This window comes from Akebia trifoliata, chromosome 3, assembly GCF_017979445.1.
Source record: "Akebia trifoliata isolate Shusen 1 chromosome 3, ASM1797944v1, whole genome shotgun sequence".
Lineage (NCBI taxonomy): Eukaryota > Viridiplantae > Streptophyta > Magnoliopsida > Ranunculales > Lardizabalaceae > Akebia > Akebia trifoliata.
Window position 1 is genome coordinate 42,173,215 of NC_141377.1, and position 16,462 is coordinate 42,189,676.

At 35.7% G+C, this 16,462-nt stretch overlaps 1 protein-coding gene across 1 annotated transcript; it reads right to left on the reverse strand.

The window, feature by feature from the left end:
* Positions 1-286: 286 nt before the first annotated feature.
* Positions 287-14,871, reverse strand: LOC147407076 (methylthioribose kinase-like). The gene is made up of 6 exons (XM_086435470.1): positions 14,492-14,871; positions 10,052-10,361; positions 8,346-8,520; positions 8,045-8,246; positions 1,668-1,882; positions 287-742 (listed from the first exon to the last, which is right to left on the reverse strand). The coding sequence occupies exons 1-6, from the start codon at positions 14,675-14,677 to the stop codon at positions 571-573; spliced, it is 1,260 nt and encodes a 419-aa protein (XP_086291596.1). The 5' UTR covers positions 14,678-14,871; the 3' UTR covers positions 287-570.
* Positions 14,872-16,462: the final 1,591 nt, after the last annotated feature.

The following is a 16,462-nucleotide window of genomic DNA, read 5'->3' on the forward strand; positions in this document are numbered from 1 at the left end:
AAAGATAACTCTATAATGACAAAAGAGGTTATAAAAGTGACAAAACAAGGGAGGGGCATCTCTAATATCAACCAAAACAAAGGGGTTCCCTGGTTCATTGCTTGCACAATCAATGAGCGAATTGAACCGCAAACCGGTTTGCTTTGTACCAGTTGGCAGTTTGGGATGTTTCGAGCGAACCTGGTAACATAGGGCCAAACAATTCCTACTATTTTTCACAGTAAAAATATCACTATATGAATCACCAGTTATTATTATTATTATTATTTGTTATAAGCCATAGTCATAAAGATAAGCATATATCGATTGTATTTAGGTAAAACAAACGTATTGGTCTGTGAGAGCCCAGGACCTCACAGGTTGGTTGACTTCAAGGGGCACACTACACCAAAAAGAGTGGCTAGTTATACACACCAGGAGACTAGTTATACACACCAGGAGACTTGGGGGATCACCCCCTAACAACACTACCACTACATGTTGGGGTACCCCAAACATGGGAAGGGTACATATTTAAGAGTTGGCCAAGCAGACTTATGTGACTAGGTTCACGCCCAGGACAGACACATATCAAGATGTAAGTTCCCGAATGGCCAGAACAACTTGATCGATAGCCTGGAATCCACGCCTTTCTTTTATAAGCTTCTTGGCAAATTTAAGAGCACGACGCTCGCAATACGCTCGTTTGCTAGGATCATGAATTGATTCGAAATCCTCAACATGAGCAACACCTACAATTCTCCTGCAATCCAACAATAAAACAGCTGAGACATTCATTGTGCATCAGATGTGGCCTTTTTGGTTGGTTAATAATCAGTCCACATCAGAACTAGTAAGAGCAGAAATTTTCAAGTATATATGAGATTAATTTTAACTTATTCCTTCATAAATATCCATCCATCAATGGTGTTATAAGATAGCATATTTACTACCAATGGACATGCTTCATGTTTAAGACAGATGTATTTAATTAAGTATTTTGCAACTGAACCCATGTAAGAAAGACCATACAAAGGGTCAGAAACATTGACCCCCACAAACCTGATGAGCTGACAGTTCTATAATGTTTTAAGTGGAGTGTTTTTTTTTTTTTTTAATTCTTTTTTTCATGTTTAGTATACAGTATAAAAACAATGCATTTAGATGAGCTGATGTACTTTAAAATTATATAAAGAATATATAAATAATAGCTGGAAAAAAAATGTTCTAATAAAGTAAAGATAATCTGATAAAGTGAATGTGTGATACATGTCTAAGATTTAACAATTTGTTTCTGTGGTTGTTTTTGGTTTGTGTTTCATGCAATGTGATATGGTCAATTAGCACATTTTTGCATAGATCCCAGACATTTATCCATTTGATTAAAAAGATTAATAATTTTTGAAAGTTGTGTTCTTCCAAATTTGGAATGAGCAAATGTGTTTGTGAACCAAAGCATGTGTTTCAAGTAACCAGTTCGAATTTTCAAGTCCATATGTGTGGATCTTCAGGCTCCAGTATAATGTAGTTTACAAAAACAAAACAACTTAATGGATAAGGGAGTAAGGGGTACATTCCCTAAAAAAAAATTAAGTGAATGTATCAGAGGAATGAATACACTAGTTCAAAGCATGAATGGACAAGCCAACAGAAAATATATCGAACATAGCATGTATCTGGTATGTTACCTTATCATTTTGGTAGCGCCAAATCCCAGACTGTCCTGAAACAAATCTGTCATGTACTTCTTCTGTGCAAGCTGCAAAAGTTCAGAGTTGTTATAAATTGCGGGAAGATATGCGTCCCCAGACCCATCCTTGTGTTCATCCCAAAGTGTGATGAACTTCTTCTGAAAAAGGTTCCAAGTGTCTTCTATTGTCCTCAAGATCCACTGTTTATATGTCTGCACAAGAATGTATGGTTAGACATACTCACGACAATCACTACACTTTGTGCAACCAATGTCCAAATAAATAACATGAAATGGAATTTAACTTTGAAAATGTGGAAGGAAAAGAGATGAGAGACAGCAATGCTTCCAAACCATTAATCTTTTTTTATCCTTTTTATCTCAAAATCAAGATACAGAAAAGGCCTATATGGAAAGTTTGTAACACACAACTGGGTATAAACTCAAAAGCATCAACCAAAGGTTTAAAATGACAATGAAGTGGTCAGAAATCGTTATCTGCATCCCTGAAGTTAATAAAGATATTATCATCATCGTCGAAGTGTTGACTCAAAAATTGTGGTCAGGTGAACTTAACAAAGATGTCAGTGGTAGATTACAGTTTTCGCTTGTTAGAGAACTTGGTTGCCGACCTACCAGAATATAAAGTTCTCACATTTGACGATCAGTTCTTTCCTTTAGAGATAAAGAAACTTAATTAGAGGAAAAAGTAAATAAGATACAGAAGCCAGGAAACTGAAGTACATCAACCACGGGTTGTTGATAGACTCCCAGCCTGGCAGAAGAATCGGGTAAACTCTCTACAACATGAAACATACTGAATAACATGATCGAACTGCCCCTCAATGCAACAATGTGATCCTAAATATCGGCTAACAACAACTCAACAATCACAGAGAATAGTTGCAGACTGACTACGCCATCTCTATTGCTTTCCAAAACTCTTTCTAGTTATCATCTACCAACATTGGTTTTCATTAAGCTATAATGAAGAGCCTAGGTAATCAATTATAATTGTCTTTTTAGAATATTTTTCTGAGCTACAATGATCTATACTGCAGGTAGAAAGCTTTAGTAAGGGGGAGAGGAAGGATGAAAATGAAATGAACTGTAGTAAAAACTGATTTGACAATGCGTGCCTTAAAAGAAGATATCTGCTTTATAGAGAATTGAATGATAAACCCAAAATAGTTGGGATACATGACTGTATATGATGAGAAATTGCCAATGTGTGGAAACATAATTAATTTGATTACTTTTGGCCTCCATTACTGAGCAAATAACATGACTTAGGACTTATGTGATGCGTTCTCATACTAAAGTGTTTCCTATCTTTGTTAATTTTCTTAAAATGATTCAGACTCAGTACAATATTATAGTTAAATCCCTTAGGTCTGATAATGGGGGGAATATATATCCGATTGGATTCGCTCCCATCTTTATGAGCGTGGTATGCTTCACCAGTTGACTTGTCCTTATACTCCTGAGCAGAACGGGGTGGTGGAGCATAAGAATCACCACCTCATGAATATTGTTCGATGTCTTCTTCGAGGAATGCACGTTCTTAAGGCATATTGGAATGTGGCAGCCCTCATTGCGGCTTTTCTTATTAACCGCGTCCCGAGTCACACCTTAGAGAGATAAGTACCTCTCTATGTCCTTCAACTTGATAGTATACTTTCTCCATTACACCTCGAGTCTTTGGGTGCACGTGCTTTGTTCAGAACAGAACCCCTAATTGCACAAAATTGGATGACAAAGCTATTCGATGCGTTTTCTTGGGTTACTCATTTACGTCAAAAGGGTATCGGTGTTATGATTTAGCTTCTCACCGTCTTATACACTCTCTTGATGTTACTTTCTTTGAAAATATTCCCTACTTTCGTGCCACATCTACTTTGTAGGACTCTTCTACCTTACAGGAAATATCTCTTATAGTGTTGCCTTCTCCTGTCTCTTCTCCATCTTCGTCGACGCTTAAGGTCTACACTCGTCGTCCTCGCCCTCCTCCACCTTTGCCAACCTCGTCATTGGATTCGGGTATATCCTCTCCTCTACACATATACCTATCCTTATCCCTTATATTTCTGACTCTTACTTGCCTATAGTCATTCACAAAGGTAAATAGGGGTGTGTGACTAATCATCCTATTGCCCAGTTTATTTTCTATCAGGGTATTTCTTCCTCTTATCATGCCTACTTTACAGTCATTGATTCTATCTGCATTCCTCGGTCTATATTAGAAGCTTTGCGAGACTCTCAGTAGACTAGAACTATAACTGCTAAGATGGATACTTTGCAAAAAAATAATACATGAAAGCTTGTTACCCTTCCATCTGAGGAGCGGACCGTTGGTTGTAAATGGGTCTTCACTGTAAAATATCTCGTCAATTGAACTATTGATCGGTATAAGACACGCCTCGTTGTTAAGAGGTTTACACAGACTCCTGACAAAGATTTTGGTACTACGTTTGCTCCGATTGCCAAACTTTCCACTGTTCGATTTCTTATCTCTTTAGTTACATGTCACTCCTGGCCACTTCACCAACTCGATGTGAAGAACGACTTTCTAAATGGTGATCAGACTGAGATTATTTATATGAACCCCCTTCTTGGGTTTCGTCTTCAGGGAGAATATTCTGATAAGGTATGCCGTCTTCTCAAATCTCTATATGGTCTGAAGCAGTCTCCACAAACCTAGTTTCAACATTTTTCTGATGTTATGTTATCTATAGAATTTTCTAGATGCCACTCAGATCATACCTGCTTTGTTCGTCGAGGAGTGGATGATCGTTGTACCATTGTCTTGGTTTATGTGGATGATCTTATTGTGACTAGTGATGATGCACAGTGGATTGAAAGAGTAAAGATGCTATTAGGTCGTGTTTTTTAAGTTAAGGACTTGGGTCCACTCAAGTACTTCTTGGGAATAGAAGTGACCCGCTCTCGCCATAGTATTTCACCAGCTCAGCATAAATACACATTTGTCTTTTGACTCTTTTATTAATGTAAAATCTGCCAAGCTCTCACATTGAGACTTAGCAACTACTTTTCCATAATTCTTCTTAAACAAGCTCGATAAATTCTTGGTGACTTCCAGTTGGGGGGAGTACTTTTCAAAAGTTAGCCAAGAGTCATTTCCGAATCCGACTTCTGACCATTGTCCAATTCATCTTCAGGTTGGTCCGTTGGTTAGGCGGCCCTTCCCGTTCAAGTTTGAAAACAAGTGGTTGTTGCATGATAATTTCAAGGGTCTCATCGAGAGTTGGTGGGGGAGTTCGAGTTTCGTTGGCAGACCGAGGGTGGTGTTTAGATTGAAGTTGAAGGGTATTAAAATAAAGCTCAAGGAGTAGAATAGGAAAGTGTTTGGGCAGGTGGAGGTGCGTAAGAAAGAGATTTTGTTGGAGATTGAGTTAAATAATAGGGAGGAGGGGGGCTTCTTTCTCCTGGGGGCAGAGCTAAAAGGGGATACCTTCATGAGTATAAGCAAAGGGTGAATACGAAAGAAGTTTGTTGGTGGCAAAAGTCGAGGACTAGGTGGTTAAACAAGAGAGATGTTAATACTAAATTTTTCACCGTATGGCTAATGCGCATAGAAGATCCAACCTCATTACTAAAATCAAGATTGAAAGAAATTTGATTGAAGGGGAAGAGGAAGTTAGGAAGGGTGTAGTAGACTTCTACACTAGGTTATACACAAAATCTCATTAAACGCGGCCCAAGCTTGAAAGGTTGCATTTTGATTGTTTTTCCGATGCTCAGAGGAGGTGGCTAGAGAGGTCATTCGCAAGAGATGAAGTTTTTGCAACTCTTTCTAATCTATGCTCAGTTAAGGCACTGGGGCTGGATGGATTCACTTTGGGTTTTCTCAAAACTTGTTGGGATACTATTAGAGAGGATTTGTTGGCGGTAGTGAACGATTTTTTCGAGAATGTTGTGTTGGATATTGGGTCAAATTGTTCTTTTGTTGGTAGGGGCTACTTATAAAATCATCTCTAACATGTTGGCTACAAGAATAAAAAAGGTGATGAATGGGATCATTAGTCTTAACCAAGAGGCCTTTTTGATTGGGAGATAGATCACAGATGAGATTCTTACTGCGTATGAGTGCTTAGATTCAAGGTTCAAATTTAAGGTGTCGGGTGTTATTAGCAAGATAGATTTGGAAAAAGCTTATGATCACGTTAGTTGGGGGTGCCTGCATTATTTGCTAGAACGTATGAGTTTTGGGCATAAGTGGATTTTTTGCGTTATGAAGTGTGTGAATTCTTTTTCCATACTAGTTAACGGTTCCCCAGAAGGTTTCTTCAAGAGTTCTCAAGGGTTGCGCCAAGGGGGCCCACTCTCCTCTTTTTTGTTCTTGGTGGTGGCTGAGGCCTTGGGGAGGATGATTGGCAAGGCGGTGGATAACAGTGATCTGAGTGGTTTTCGTCCTAGTGAGAGGGGGCCTTTGGTTACACAGTTGTTGTTTGCAGATGATACATTGGTATTTACGAATGATAGATTAGATTCCTTGGAGACTTATTATATTGCTTTGAAACTATTACAGGGTTATCAGTGAACTTACGTAAGAGTAGAGTGTATCCAGTGGGTCAAGTGGTAGATTTGGATTTTTTAGCAATGTCCTTATGGTGCTAAGTGAGCTCTCTTCCTTCATCTTACTTGAGATTACCGTTGGGGGCTCCTTATAAGTGTATAGTATTTGGGAACCGGTAATTGAGAGGATTGCAAGAAGGTTGACTTCATGGCAAGCTAGGTATTTGTCAAAGGGTGGTAAGTTTACCTTGATCAAAAGTGTTTTGTTTAGTATCCCTATTTACGTTATCTCCTTATTCTTGATTCCCAAATGTGTGAAGCTGAGGATTGATACTATTTAGAGATTTTTTGTGGCATGAAAGAGAAGGGAAGAATAAGATTCACCTGGTTAGTTGGAAAAATGTGTGTACCCTTAAGAGTTTGGGTGGTCTTGGGTTTAGAAATTTGGGATCCTAGAATGGTGCTTTGTTAGGAAAATGGCTTTGGCGATTCGAAGTAGAGAGGGAAGGGTTATGGAGTAAGGTGATAGCAGCTAAATTTGAGGAAGACTCCCTCAATTGGGAGAGTGGCGTAGCTGTGGTGTTCGGAAAGGTATTTTTAAGACTCTCCCCCAATTCAAAAAGAGGGTGACTTTCAAGGTCAGAAGGGGTGATAAGGTCAGATTTTGGGAAGATTCTTAGTGTGGTGAGAATCCCTTGAAGGAAATTTTCCTATCTTTGTTTGTCATCTCAAGGAAAAAGAATCTTCCGATTTCATGATTTTGCGGGGTGGACGTTGGAGGCTCTACTTAGGATTTGGAGATTAGGATGTCGTTGAATGATTGAGAGTTGCCGGAGGTTTCTCAACTGTTAGAATGCCTTGATAGCATTTGTGAAAAGACAGATGGAGAGGATTCGAGAATTTGGATTACTAACAATAATGAATTGTTTTTTGTGAAGAGAGTTTTATAGTGATCCAACTAGGAGTGGGGATGTCTTTCCCCACAAGGCAGTTTGGGGGCCTAGAGTGCCATCTAAGGAGGCTTTTTTGTGTGGATTGTTGTGAAGGGAATAATTTTAACGCTCGATTAGTTGCAAAGAAAGGATTTCTACGGTCCGAACTATTGTTGTATGTGTGTGAGTAATAAGGAGTTGGCCCGTCACCTTCGTTTGCATTGTCCAGTGGCAAAGGAGCTTTGGGATCATTTCTTCTATTTGTTCAAAGTGGAGGGTTGTATGTTGAGTACGATGAGAGATCTCTTGGTGGAGTGGTCTCAGGTGGGGGAGAGTTTTCATATTTCCAAGAGGTTGCTTTGGAGTTTAACGTTGTTCGTGATTACATAGGGCCTATGGAAGGAAAGAAATGCTAGAACGTTTGAAGGGAAGTTTCTCTCAAGCTAAGATTTATTTTTGTCGATCCTTGGGTTTCTTTTATTTTTGGAACAAAGTCTTTAAGGAATTTAAAGGGATCTTTTTTGAGGACTTCCTAGTTCAATGGGATTGCATTTGTAATATGTCGGAGCCGTAGTTCTGTGGTTGTTTCTTTTTCTTTTTTCCATTTCTTTTTTTGTTTTTGTTTTCCCCTTAGTTGGTCATCTCGATCTGCCGTTTGTATTTGTTTCTGTTTATCTATAAAAAAAAAGAAGTCACATGTTGAATTAGTTAAGACATCAGATGAAGTGCCATGAAGCGGCTCTGAAGCATGCTTTGTAGAAGATTCCCACAACTAGGGTAATTTCTAATAGAATTTCCATTTCTACTATATCACAACCCTAACAAATAATCAAACCACACAGACATTAATATAAACTACTAGTTAACACACAGCTCAGATATTAAAAGAAGGTAGTGTGATGCATACTTCGCGGTCATTCTCTTGATCTGCGTGTCCATCTTGTGCAAAGAAAGCCAAAATCAAGTTTCCTAGAAAGGCCCCTATATCAAACCCCATTGGTCCATAAAAAGCAAATTCCGGATCTATAACCTGAGTGGAATCACGGGTCACCATGACAGAACCAGTATGTAGATCTCCGTGTATTAGGGCTTGTGCTCTCTCACAGAACCTACAGGTTGGAAATAATTATGTCTATAAGTATTTCCATAATAATATAAACTCAATTACAAATTACAAAAAGAAGAAAAATATCAAAACAAAACAATACATGGATTTCAACTCAGCAACTTCAAGCTTCAACTTATTGTCCTCCCGAACAGCCTTTGCATCATCATCAAGATAAGGAGAAGTCCAATGGTTGAATTCAGATTCTTTGTAAGGGTCAGAAAAAACAACCTGCTCAGTGAGCCTACATAACTCCATGTTCCCACAAAATTCAGCAACTGCAGAAAGAACGAGGAACACAACATGTCAGCCACATAAAAGCAAGTATGCAAACATGGATCAGCGTATATGAACAGTCCATTATTTAGAAAACAAAATAATGACCCCGTGCAGTTAAAAGCTCTATTTTCAATCCCTATATAAGCATATAGGCACTTTAGCTTAATCACAAATCTATGAAACAGAATGTGCCACCTTGGTGAGGTGCTGACATCTGTGCATGGTAATACAACAGACATGGGAACAAAACCCCATCTTTACACTTAAATCTATCAAAAATAAAATAAAAATCAATTTAACAGGGTGCCTCAGTGAAAGATGGCAAGACTACCACTTGGGATCTTGTGCTCCTCTGAGTAACTTGGTAGACCAGGAAAGGACTGTTGTAGCTATGTTACGCTTCAGATGTTCTCAAATTCAAGACAATATCCCTGCTTATTCTCCTCGTGGTTTGATTTTGGATTTATGATTATTTTATAAATTTATTTACAGCATTACCAATGAATCCAGTCTCCCATGTCCAAATTGGGGGTTACATCAGATTGCAGCTGGAGTAAAAACTTCACCGCCTCCTAACATGAATCTTGATCCTTCATTCCATTCATTAAAAAATATTGAAAGGAGGAGTAACATTTGTTTAGCTGACCTGAAATTTTTGGGATAAAGCTTTGATGACAATGGTTGTGATGTTATGGGTACACCAATCCCAAAAAAACAAAAAAAACAAAAAAACAAACCAAAAAAAGTATTTAAAAAAAAAAAAACTGTCATCGAGAATAATTATCTTATTGCAGTCACTTCTTGTGACATGTGACGGAGAGCTGATTCTTACCCTTAGATTATAAGCTTATTAAGATCTCACAAAAACATCCACGTGTATTTCAAAACAAAACGTAGTCCATAATGAAAATTTTCAAATGTTTTTATGCTTATATTATATAATTACAGTAATCATAAATAACCATGAATCAGGACTTTGATGACCCTAATGGCTTTGGGAATGGAAACTTTAAAGCCCACTGAAAGCATGCACTACCATTCCTGGCCACAGATTAACAAAAATAAGGACCAAAGTAAGAGTGGAGGAAAACTTGGGGCTCCACCTTTGACAACCACACAAAAGGCATTCTACCAAGACCAATCCTTCATCGGCCGATCAGGAACATTTTGCACTACATGTCCCCCATAAATTTTAAGTTCTGGAAAATTTATATTTCCATACACTCACCTGATAAATGAAATCCACTGGCCTCCATGAGTATTGGACCTACAGAACTGCGGCGAGTAAGAGGTGTGGGATTACAATAATAGAGAGAGTGTATATGCAAGAACTCTAGATGGTTGGATAAACATATGTGCAAGATGAATGGAGCTTTTAAAGGGGTGTTTTTTGAGGAGTTTGTTTTTAACTGGGACTCATTGTGTTCTTTGTAGTTTGTATCGCTTGTTTTCTTTTTGTTGTTAATAAACAATAAAAATTAATACCGGAATGTATAACATAATAAGAAAATGATTTGCACAATTATTTACCAGAGGGTCTGTGCTCTGCAGTTGAACGGTAGAGAAGGGATGTGCAGAAAAGAGTTTTTGCCATATATTCGGACATGTGCTCCGCAAGCAATGGATATTCAACTCCAGCAATCAAGCCTTTTCGCAGGATAATATGTGGAGGCTCCAAATAACGCATAGCAATCAAAGACATAGCACGGTCAAAATGATATACTTCTGGAACATGATCTGGGCATAAACGACCATGTGCTTTTAAGGCCAATGCTTCAAAATATGCACGCTCTTTTGTCATTGGCCATGACTCCCCTATACAACGGATGTAGGGAAGAGCCTGCTCTCTCGCAAAAACAAGATACAACCATAGAAAAGAGTTTATATGGTTTTCAATACCCTCAAGAAACAAGGAATTGTAATTCACATATCTGTTGGTTAATCAAATATGTAAGTTACTTGATTATGTTCCCATTCTACATTTCAATTTCTTTAGTTCTCAAATGTGTGAAATCACATTGTTTAAGGAAAAAAGATTAAACGGGATGACACCACATGAATTGGATTCAATCCCTATCCAGCATCTTGTAATCTTAATAGTTTATATATATATATATATATATATATAGAAGTATCTAACATGATGTAAAGCCTCTTTAAGGTTGAAAGGAGCTCCCCTCGTATATGTGGGAGTCTCAAAAGGACTTTGGGCACTTTTGCATAGCATTTGACATATCTAGGAACTATCCTCACAGTGAACATCCCATTTTTCCATAGCCTGAGATCGGAAAACAAAGACGAAGATTTCTTCAATAAAGTTGATGCCTCTAGAGGAGAATTATATTCTGGTCTAAACTTGCCAGTGTGAAGGGGAAAAGATTAAAAAAAAAAAAAAAGATAGACTATGTGCAATTTCACCTAAATCAGAATAATCAATGAGTTTAATGGTAATAATATGCTGAAATGTTAATATAAAGAGGTGGACACTTTTCTTATACATGAGTTCGATTGAGTCTAACTAAGGTAGTAAATCAACCAAAAGGAATTATGGATACAGATCAACCAGATGAAGAGTATTAATAATTACAGTTTTCAACAAATCAAGTATTGAGAGTAACCAAGAAAATATAAAGAACGCAAACAATTGAAAACGAACTCAAAGGATAAAAGAACCGGTTCTCAACCAAAAAGTAATCAACAGAATAAGAAGTACAAACAGAGATATGATTTAAGGAAACCTGTTATACAGGCGAAAGTAAATTTTCACACTGAAAAACAAGGCGGCACATCACAAAATATTGTTCACAACAGAACCGCCAAGATATAGAATAATCTATTGAATTAATGAGCTGTAAATTACGGTTCAGCTTACATAAATGAATACTACAACAGAAAAGTATGGAATAAAAAAAAGGGAAAATGACTATGAAGGACCCTTTATTGAGAATATGTACCGAATAGTCCCCTAATAAACAATATGGACCATTTAAGTCCCACTTAATAAAATATTAAACTATTAAGGATCTTTTGAAGATTCGTTTAAGAAAAATACATTGATTCATATTGTTTAATATTAAACAATAAGGATCTTTAACAACTTTACAAAGTGATTTGATCTAAAAATACATTGAGTCAAATAAAAAACTTGACCAATTTATTTGGTTATTAATATTTCTGTAAAAATTAAAAATAATTTTTTTTATTTATTAAAAATTATTCATAAACTTAATATAATTTTATTTGACTCATTTAAGTCCGCTTGCTCAGTTGAATCAATTCGATGAACGTTCAAGTTGAATTTTAAAATTATGTTTTAATTATTAAAAATTACTTATATATTTTAATAAATCTAACATACATAGATCCAATCGGCTTGATGGTGATGATGATAATACTCATTTCCATCATCATTTTGTTGTAGTCATCATCATCATCATCATCTATATGAGTTAAAAATTAATAGTTTTGAGTAGAGAAAACAAGGATTTTTTTTTTTCCATTTATATCTTTTTTTTCTTCCATTTATATCTTTTTTTTCATTGTTCTGCAAGAGTTGACCATAGTCAAGGGGCTTGTCATTAATTTTAAAACATAGGAGTACCTAAAATATTCTCAAATAAACACATTTCTTTAAACCTCAAAACTCGTTGAAAGGGTAGTTAAAGTATTTTCGCTTCAAAAATCTTTTTTGACTAATATTTGATAAGAAGAGTACTAAAGAGTCCATATGTTTTTAGAAAGAGCTTTTTGAAACATATTTTTGAAAATAGGTCTTTGTGGTCATTGTCCCCAAAAAAAGATATTCAAAATACTTTTAAAGAAAAATACAGAAACCAAAGCATACAAGTATTCGGCAAATCATTTAGTTTGCCAAGTCACTGACCAAGATATCAAAAAGGAGAACTGCAAATAAACACGAACTGTTTCAACAAAACATTGTGCGAGAAATTACTAAAAATGAAAAATAACAAGACAGTAGATCTGGATCATAGAAGTGTTAAGAGTATAAATTAAAGTCACACACATGCTTAGAAGCTGAAATATATGAATTGACAAATGAAACAGGAAGATCGTGAGGTAAAAAAAAGGTTTAAAACCTCATTTTGAGGCCATGTTTCTGTCAGATATGGTTTCAAGGGAGTACACTGTCAAGGCGATATTTCTGTCGGTCTTTGATAGCTGTGAGTGAATAGTTATGACTTGTGAGATGTTACAGACATACCATTTTCACATCGGTTAGTGGATGCTTCCATACTCTTGAGTGTAACCTTTTGCTACCAGACGAGCCAACTAGCATTCTAAGGATCCAACAGAGCCTATCTTGATGTTATATACATCCATCTACAACCAATCATCTTCTTTCCACAATCCAAAAAAGAAAGATGAAGTGGTATACAAAGTTTTCAAGCAACAAGATCAAATCACCGATGCCCCTTTTACTCAACACAGTATCCAAGAAAGACACAGAGCAGAATGGGCAATCAGTTTCATACATTCAAGTTTGGGAAGATACACAAAACGAAGCAAAGTCAAGACACAAAATGCAGAGTAATCAGGTTTCACACCAAAAAGTCCAAACTCGCAGCTAAAGCAATATACATGAATCGACAAATGAAATGGGAAAAATCATACAGGCAAATAAAATGTTTAAAACCTTGTTGCAAGGCAATGTTTCGGTCAATATGATGTCAAGAGAGTACGTTGTCAACCCAAACGATGGATGTAATCATAAAAAACTATCGTTTCTGACCTTAATACTGTTGAGTGTATGTTTTCCTCCACTCTCGGGTGAGTCATACCCCAAAAGCCTTGTGACCCTCTTATATTCATAGTTCTCCCCTTCTCCAATAGATCGGTCTTTTAGAGTAGTTGGTTGGTTAATATGGTATTAGAGCGCTAGGTTCATATAGGTCATGAATTTGAATCTTTCCACCCTTATGAGTGAGGGGGTGAGGGGAAGTGTCGAGTGTATATTGTCCTCCACTCTTGGGTGTGTCATACCCCAGTTAAGCCATGTGATTCTCTTATATTCATAATTCTCCCCTTCTCCAACAGATTGGCCTTTCGGAGTAGTTGGTTGGTTAACAAATACTAAAACTAATTCATCAAAAAAATGTAAAAATACCTATCCAAAAAAAAACTATGTGCTAAATTACATTGCACCAAATCCCCATAATTCTAGCTACTATAAACAATTACCAATCAAAATCATATCTATAACTAAGAGAAAAATGAAAATTAGTCAAATTTAATCCTAGAGAATCTTCAGGGCCCACTTTCTTCTAGATCCTTGAATTCACCCCATGCTTTGGAGGCTCCCATAATAAGATGCTCTTGCATAAAACCCTCCTCTTTTTTTCTTTTTTCTTTAGTCTATTCAATCTTAAAAGAATATATGATAAATTACACAGTGGAGATTAATCAAATGTGCTTTACTACTCCGATAAAATCATAAGGAGGCACATCGAAGTCTTCTAGAGTTGTCAATTAATAGATCAAATAATTGGAAGATAGAAACAACGAAATAACTAGAAACGTGTATAAAGTACAAGGTATGAGCAAGCAAATTTAGTGAAACAAAACAAAAAAGAAAAAGTGCATCTTTATCTGTGGTACTGAAACGTTGAAGTAGGGTTTAGGGTTTACTGTGTGTATGGAGGGTTCTTGATTATGGGAAATTTATGGGGGAACATAATCAATAAAATGAGAGAGATTAAGAGTTATTATTTGCAATTATTATGAGAAATACATCCTTTTCGATTACTTGCAGCATCATCGCTTTTAAATCTTCACATAATCTATCCTTGTGTATAGAATTTTTTTATATTTATATTTTAGATATCTCAATGTGTTCTTCTTCCCACTATTTAAGACATTTCTTTGAGTCTCTAACCAAACATTTGAAATCGAATCGATAATCACAAACCAAGAGATGTAAAACTATTAATAAAAAGAAAAATAAGAAGTTACCTGTTTGATGACGAAAGAACCAGCAGATCCTTCGACGATGTAGACGAAGTTCAGATTTCCATCTCCAACTTCTTTAATGCGCAAGTCTTCGAGCTGATTCCCGAGCTTTGAGTACAGGGAAGGTGTGGTTTTTATGTATTCGACTAGAGATTTCTCATCCAAAGGACGAAACCCGTTCGCCTCCATTGATGGTGGTGGAGGAATATGAGAAGTGGCGGCAAGTGAAGGGAGTTGAAGAGGAGAACTAAATCGGCATGAGCAATGTTGGACTTGAAAATGAAAGAAGTCGGGGGCAGCGTTTATTTTCACAGATAGAATTTTCTCCCTTGATCAACGGACGCACATGACGTGGCGTTCGTTCATTTGTTTAATATGAATATCTTTGCTATATATAAAAAGAAAAATAAAATGTTCTCAAATTATTCCTAACACAAATTGAATACGATACAGTGAACTAGGTCTTTTGTTGGAAAAACAAAAGAAAAACGCTTTCGTTTGCTAGCAAGAATACCCAAGTGGCATCCACTAATAGATTGGTATTCCTCTTTTCAATGTCTCTCGTTATATCTTTAGAAAAACACTTTCTTTATAAACTTAGTAATATTTCAAATCTTACCAAGGGTTATTAGACCCACATGACTTTATTAATCCAACTCCACAGCCTTTAAGATTTCATGAAAAATTATATTCAAAAAATAAAAAAATAATGTTTTGAACATCACCAAAGGTGCTGAAAATGGATGGCTATGTAACTCCAAAACTTTAAAATAAAAATTCAACAATGAAAATTAACTCTCTCTTTTTTTCAAAGTTATTAAAAATTTCTTCCTCTACATTCTAGTGGCATTGGATCGTATTTTTTGATGTCACGATGTGAGCTCATAACCCTTAAGAAGATTTAAAATCTTACTAAGTTAATAAAGCTAATCTTATTCTTAACTCTACTAGGTGAAAAGACAGTTCTCACCATGCCTTGTCTCATGTAACTCATGATCTTAATGTATTCTATTTCCTTCTCTTTGTTAAGAACACTACAAGTTCCTCCAAATTTCAAGAACCCGATATATAAAAATTCTTCAACAACATGTGTCTCCTACTCAACAAAGATCGGGCATGAATAAATTAAGATATAGATCAATCAAAAAACAATTTTTTAAGGATATTTATTATTTTTAAAATTATGAAAAATATTTGTTATGACAATAATATGATTCGACAAATTATGACAATGAGATATTTATTATTTTTAATTAGTATTTAAAATTTCATTTTGTAATACAAGTAAACTAACCCTAAGTCAAGATAAATGTCAGACAAACAGTGTGGTAGTTAACTGGCTAAGGGTTTCTACCACAAGATCAGGGAAAATTCAGTTCGGGTTATATAAAACATTTTTCAGCACAAAATAGTGTTAAGATAAATGTTAAATAAACAGTGAGAGTTTAGTTTCAAAATCGATATGGTTTGGTTGAAGTTTTGAAATCGTGAGAGTTTAGTTTTCAAAATCGAGTGAGTTTGGTTGAAGTTTCGAAATTGAGAGAATTTGGTTGAAAAAAAAAAAAAAACTCGCTTGGAAAATAGAAGAAGAGGAAAAATAAAAACGAAATGGAAAATTATTTTTGTTGTTTGAATTGCATGAAAAAAATCAAAAGAACATTATATTTATTTGACTTTCGTGATAATTATATAAAAAGTAATGATAAAATCATTTTTTTGAGAAAGATTTGAATTATTACAATTCAACTTCTTAAATTATTAGAGAACTACTATTGACACCTTATGTTTTAATTATTCCACCCTAATTTCTTAAATTATTTATCACACCCCAATTACATATGAAAACACATTCTTCAAGCCTTACAAAGGTTTTGAATCAAATTATAATCTCAACATTATAACATTTGTTCAAATAATTTTAAGTGTTGTTTACAATTATGATTAGGCTTACATAAAATCATAAATAAAAAAGAA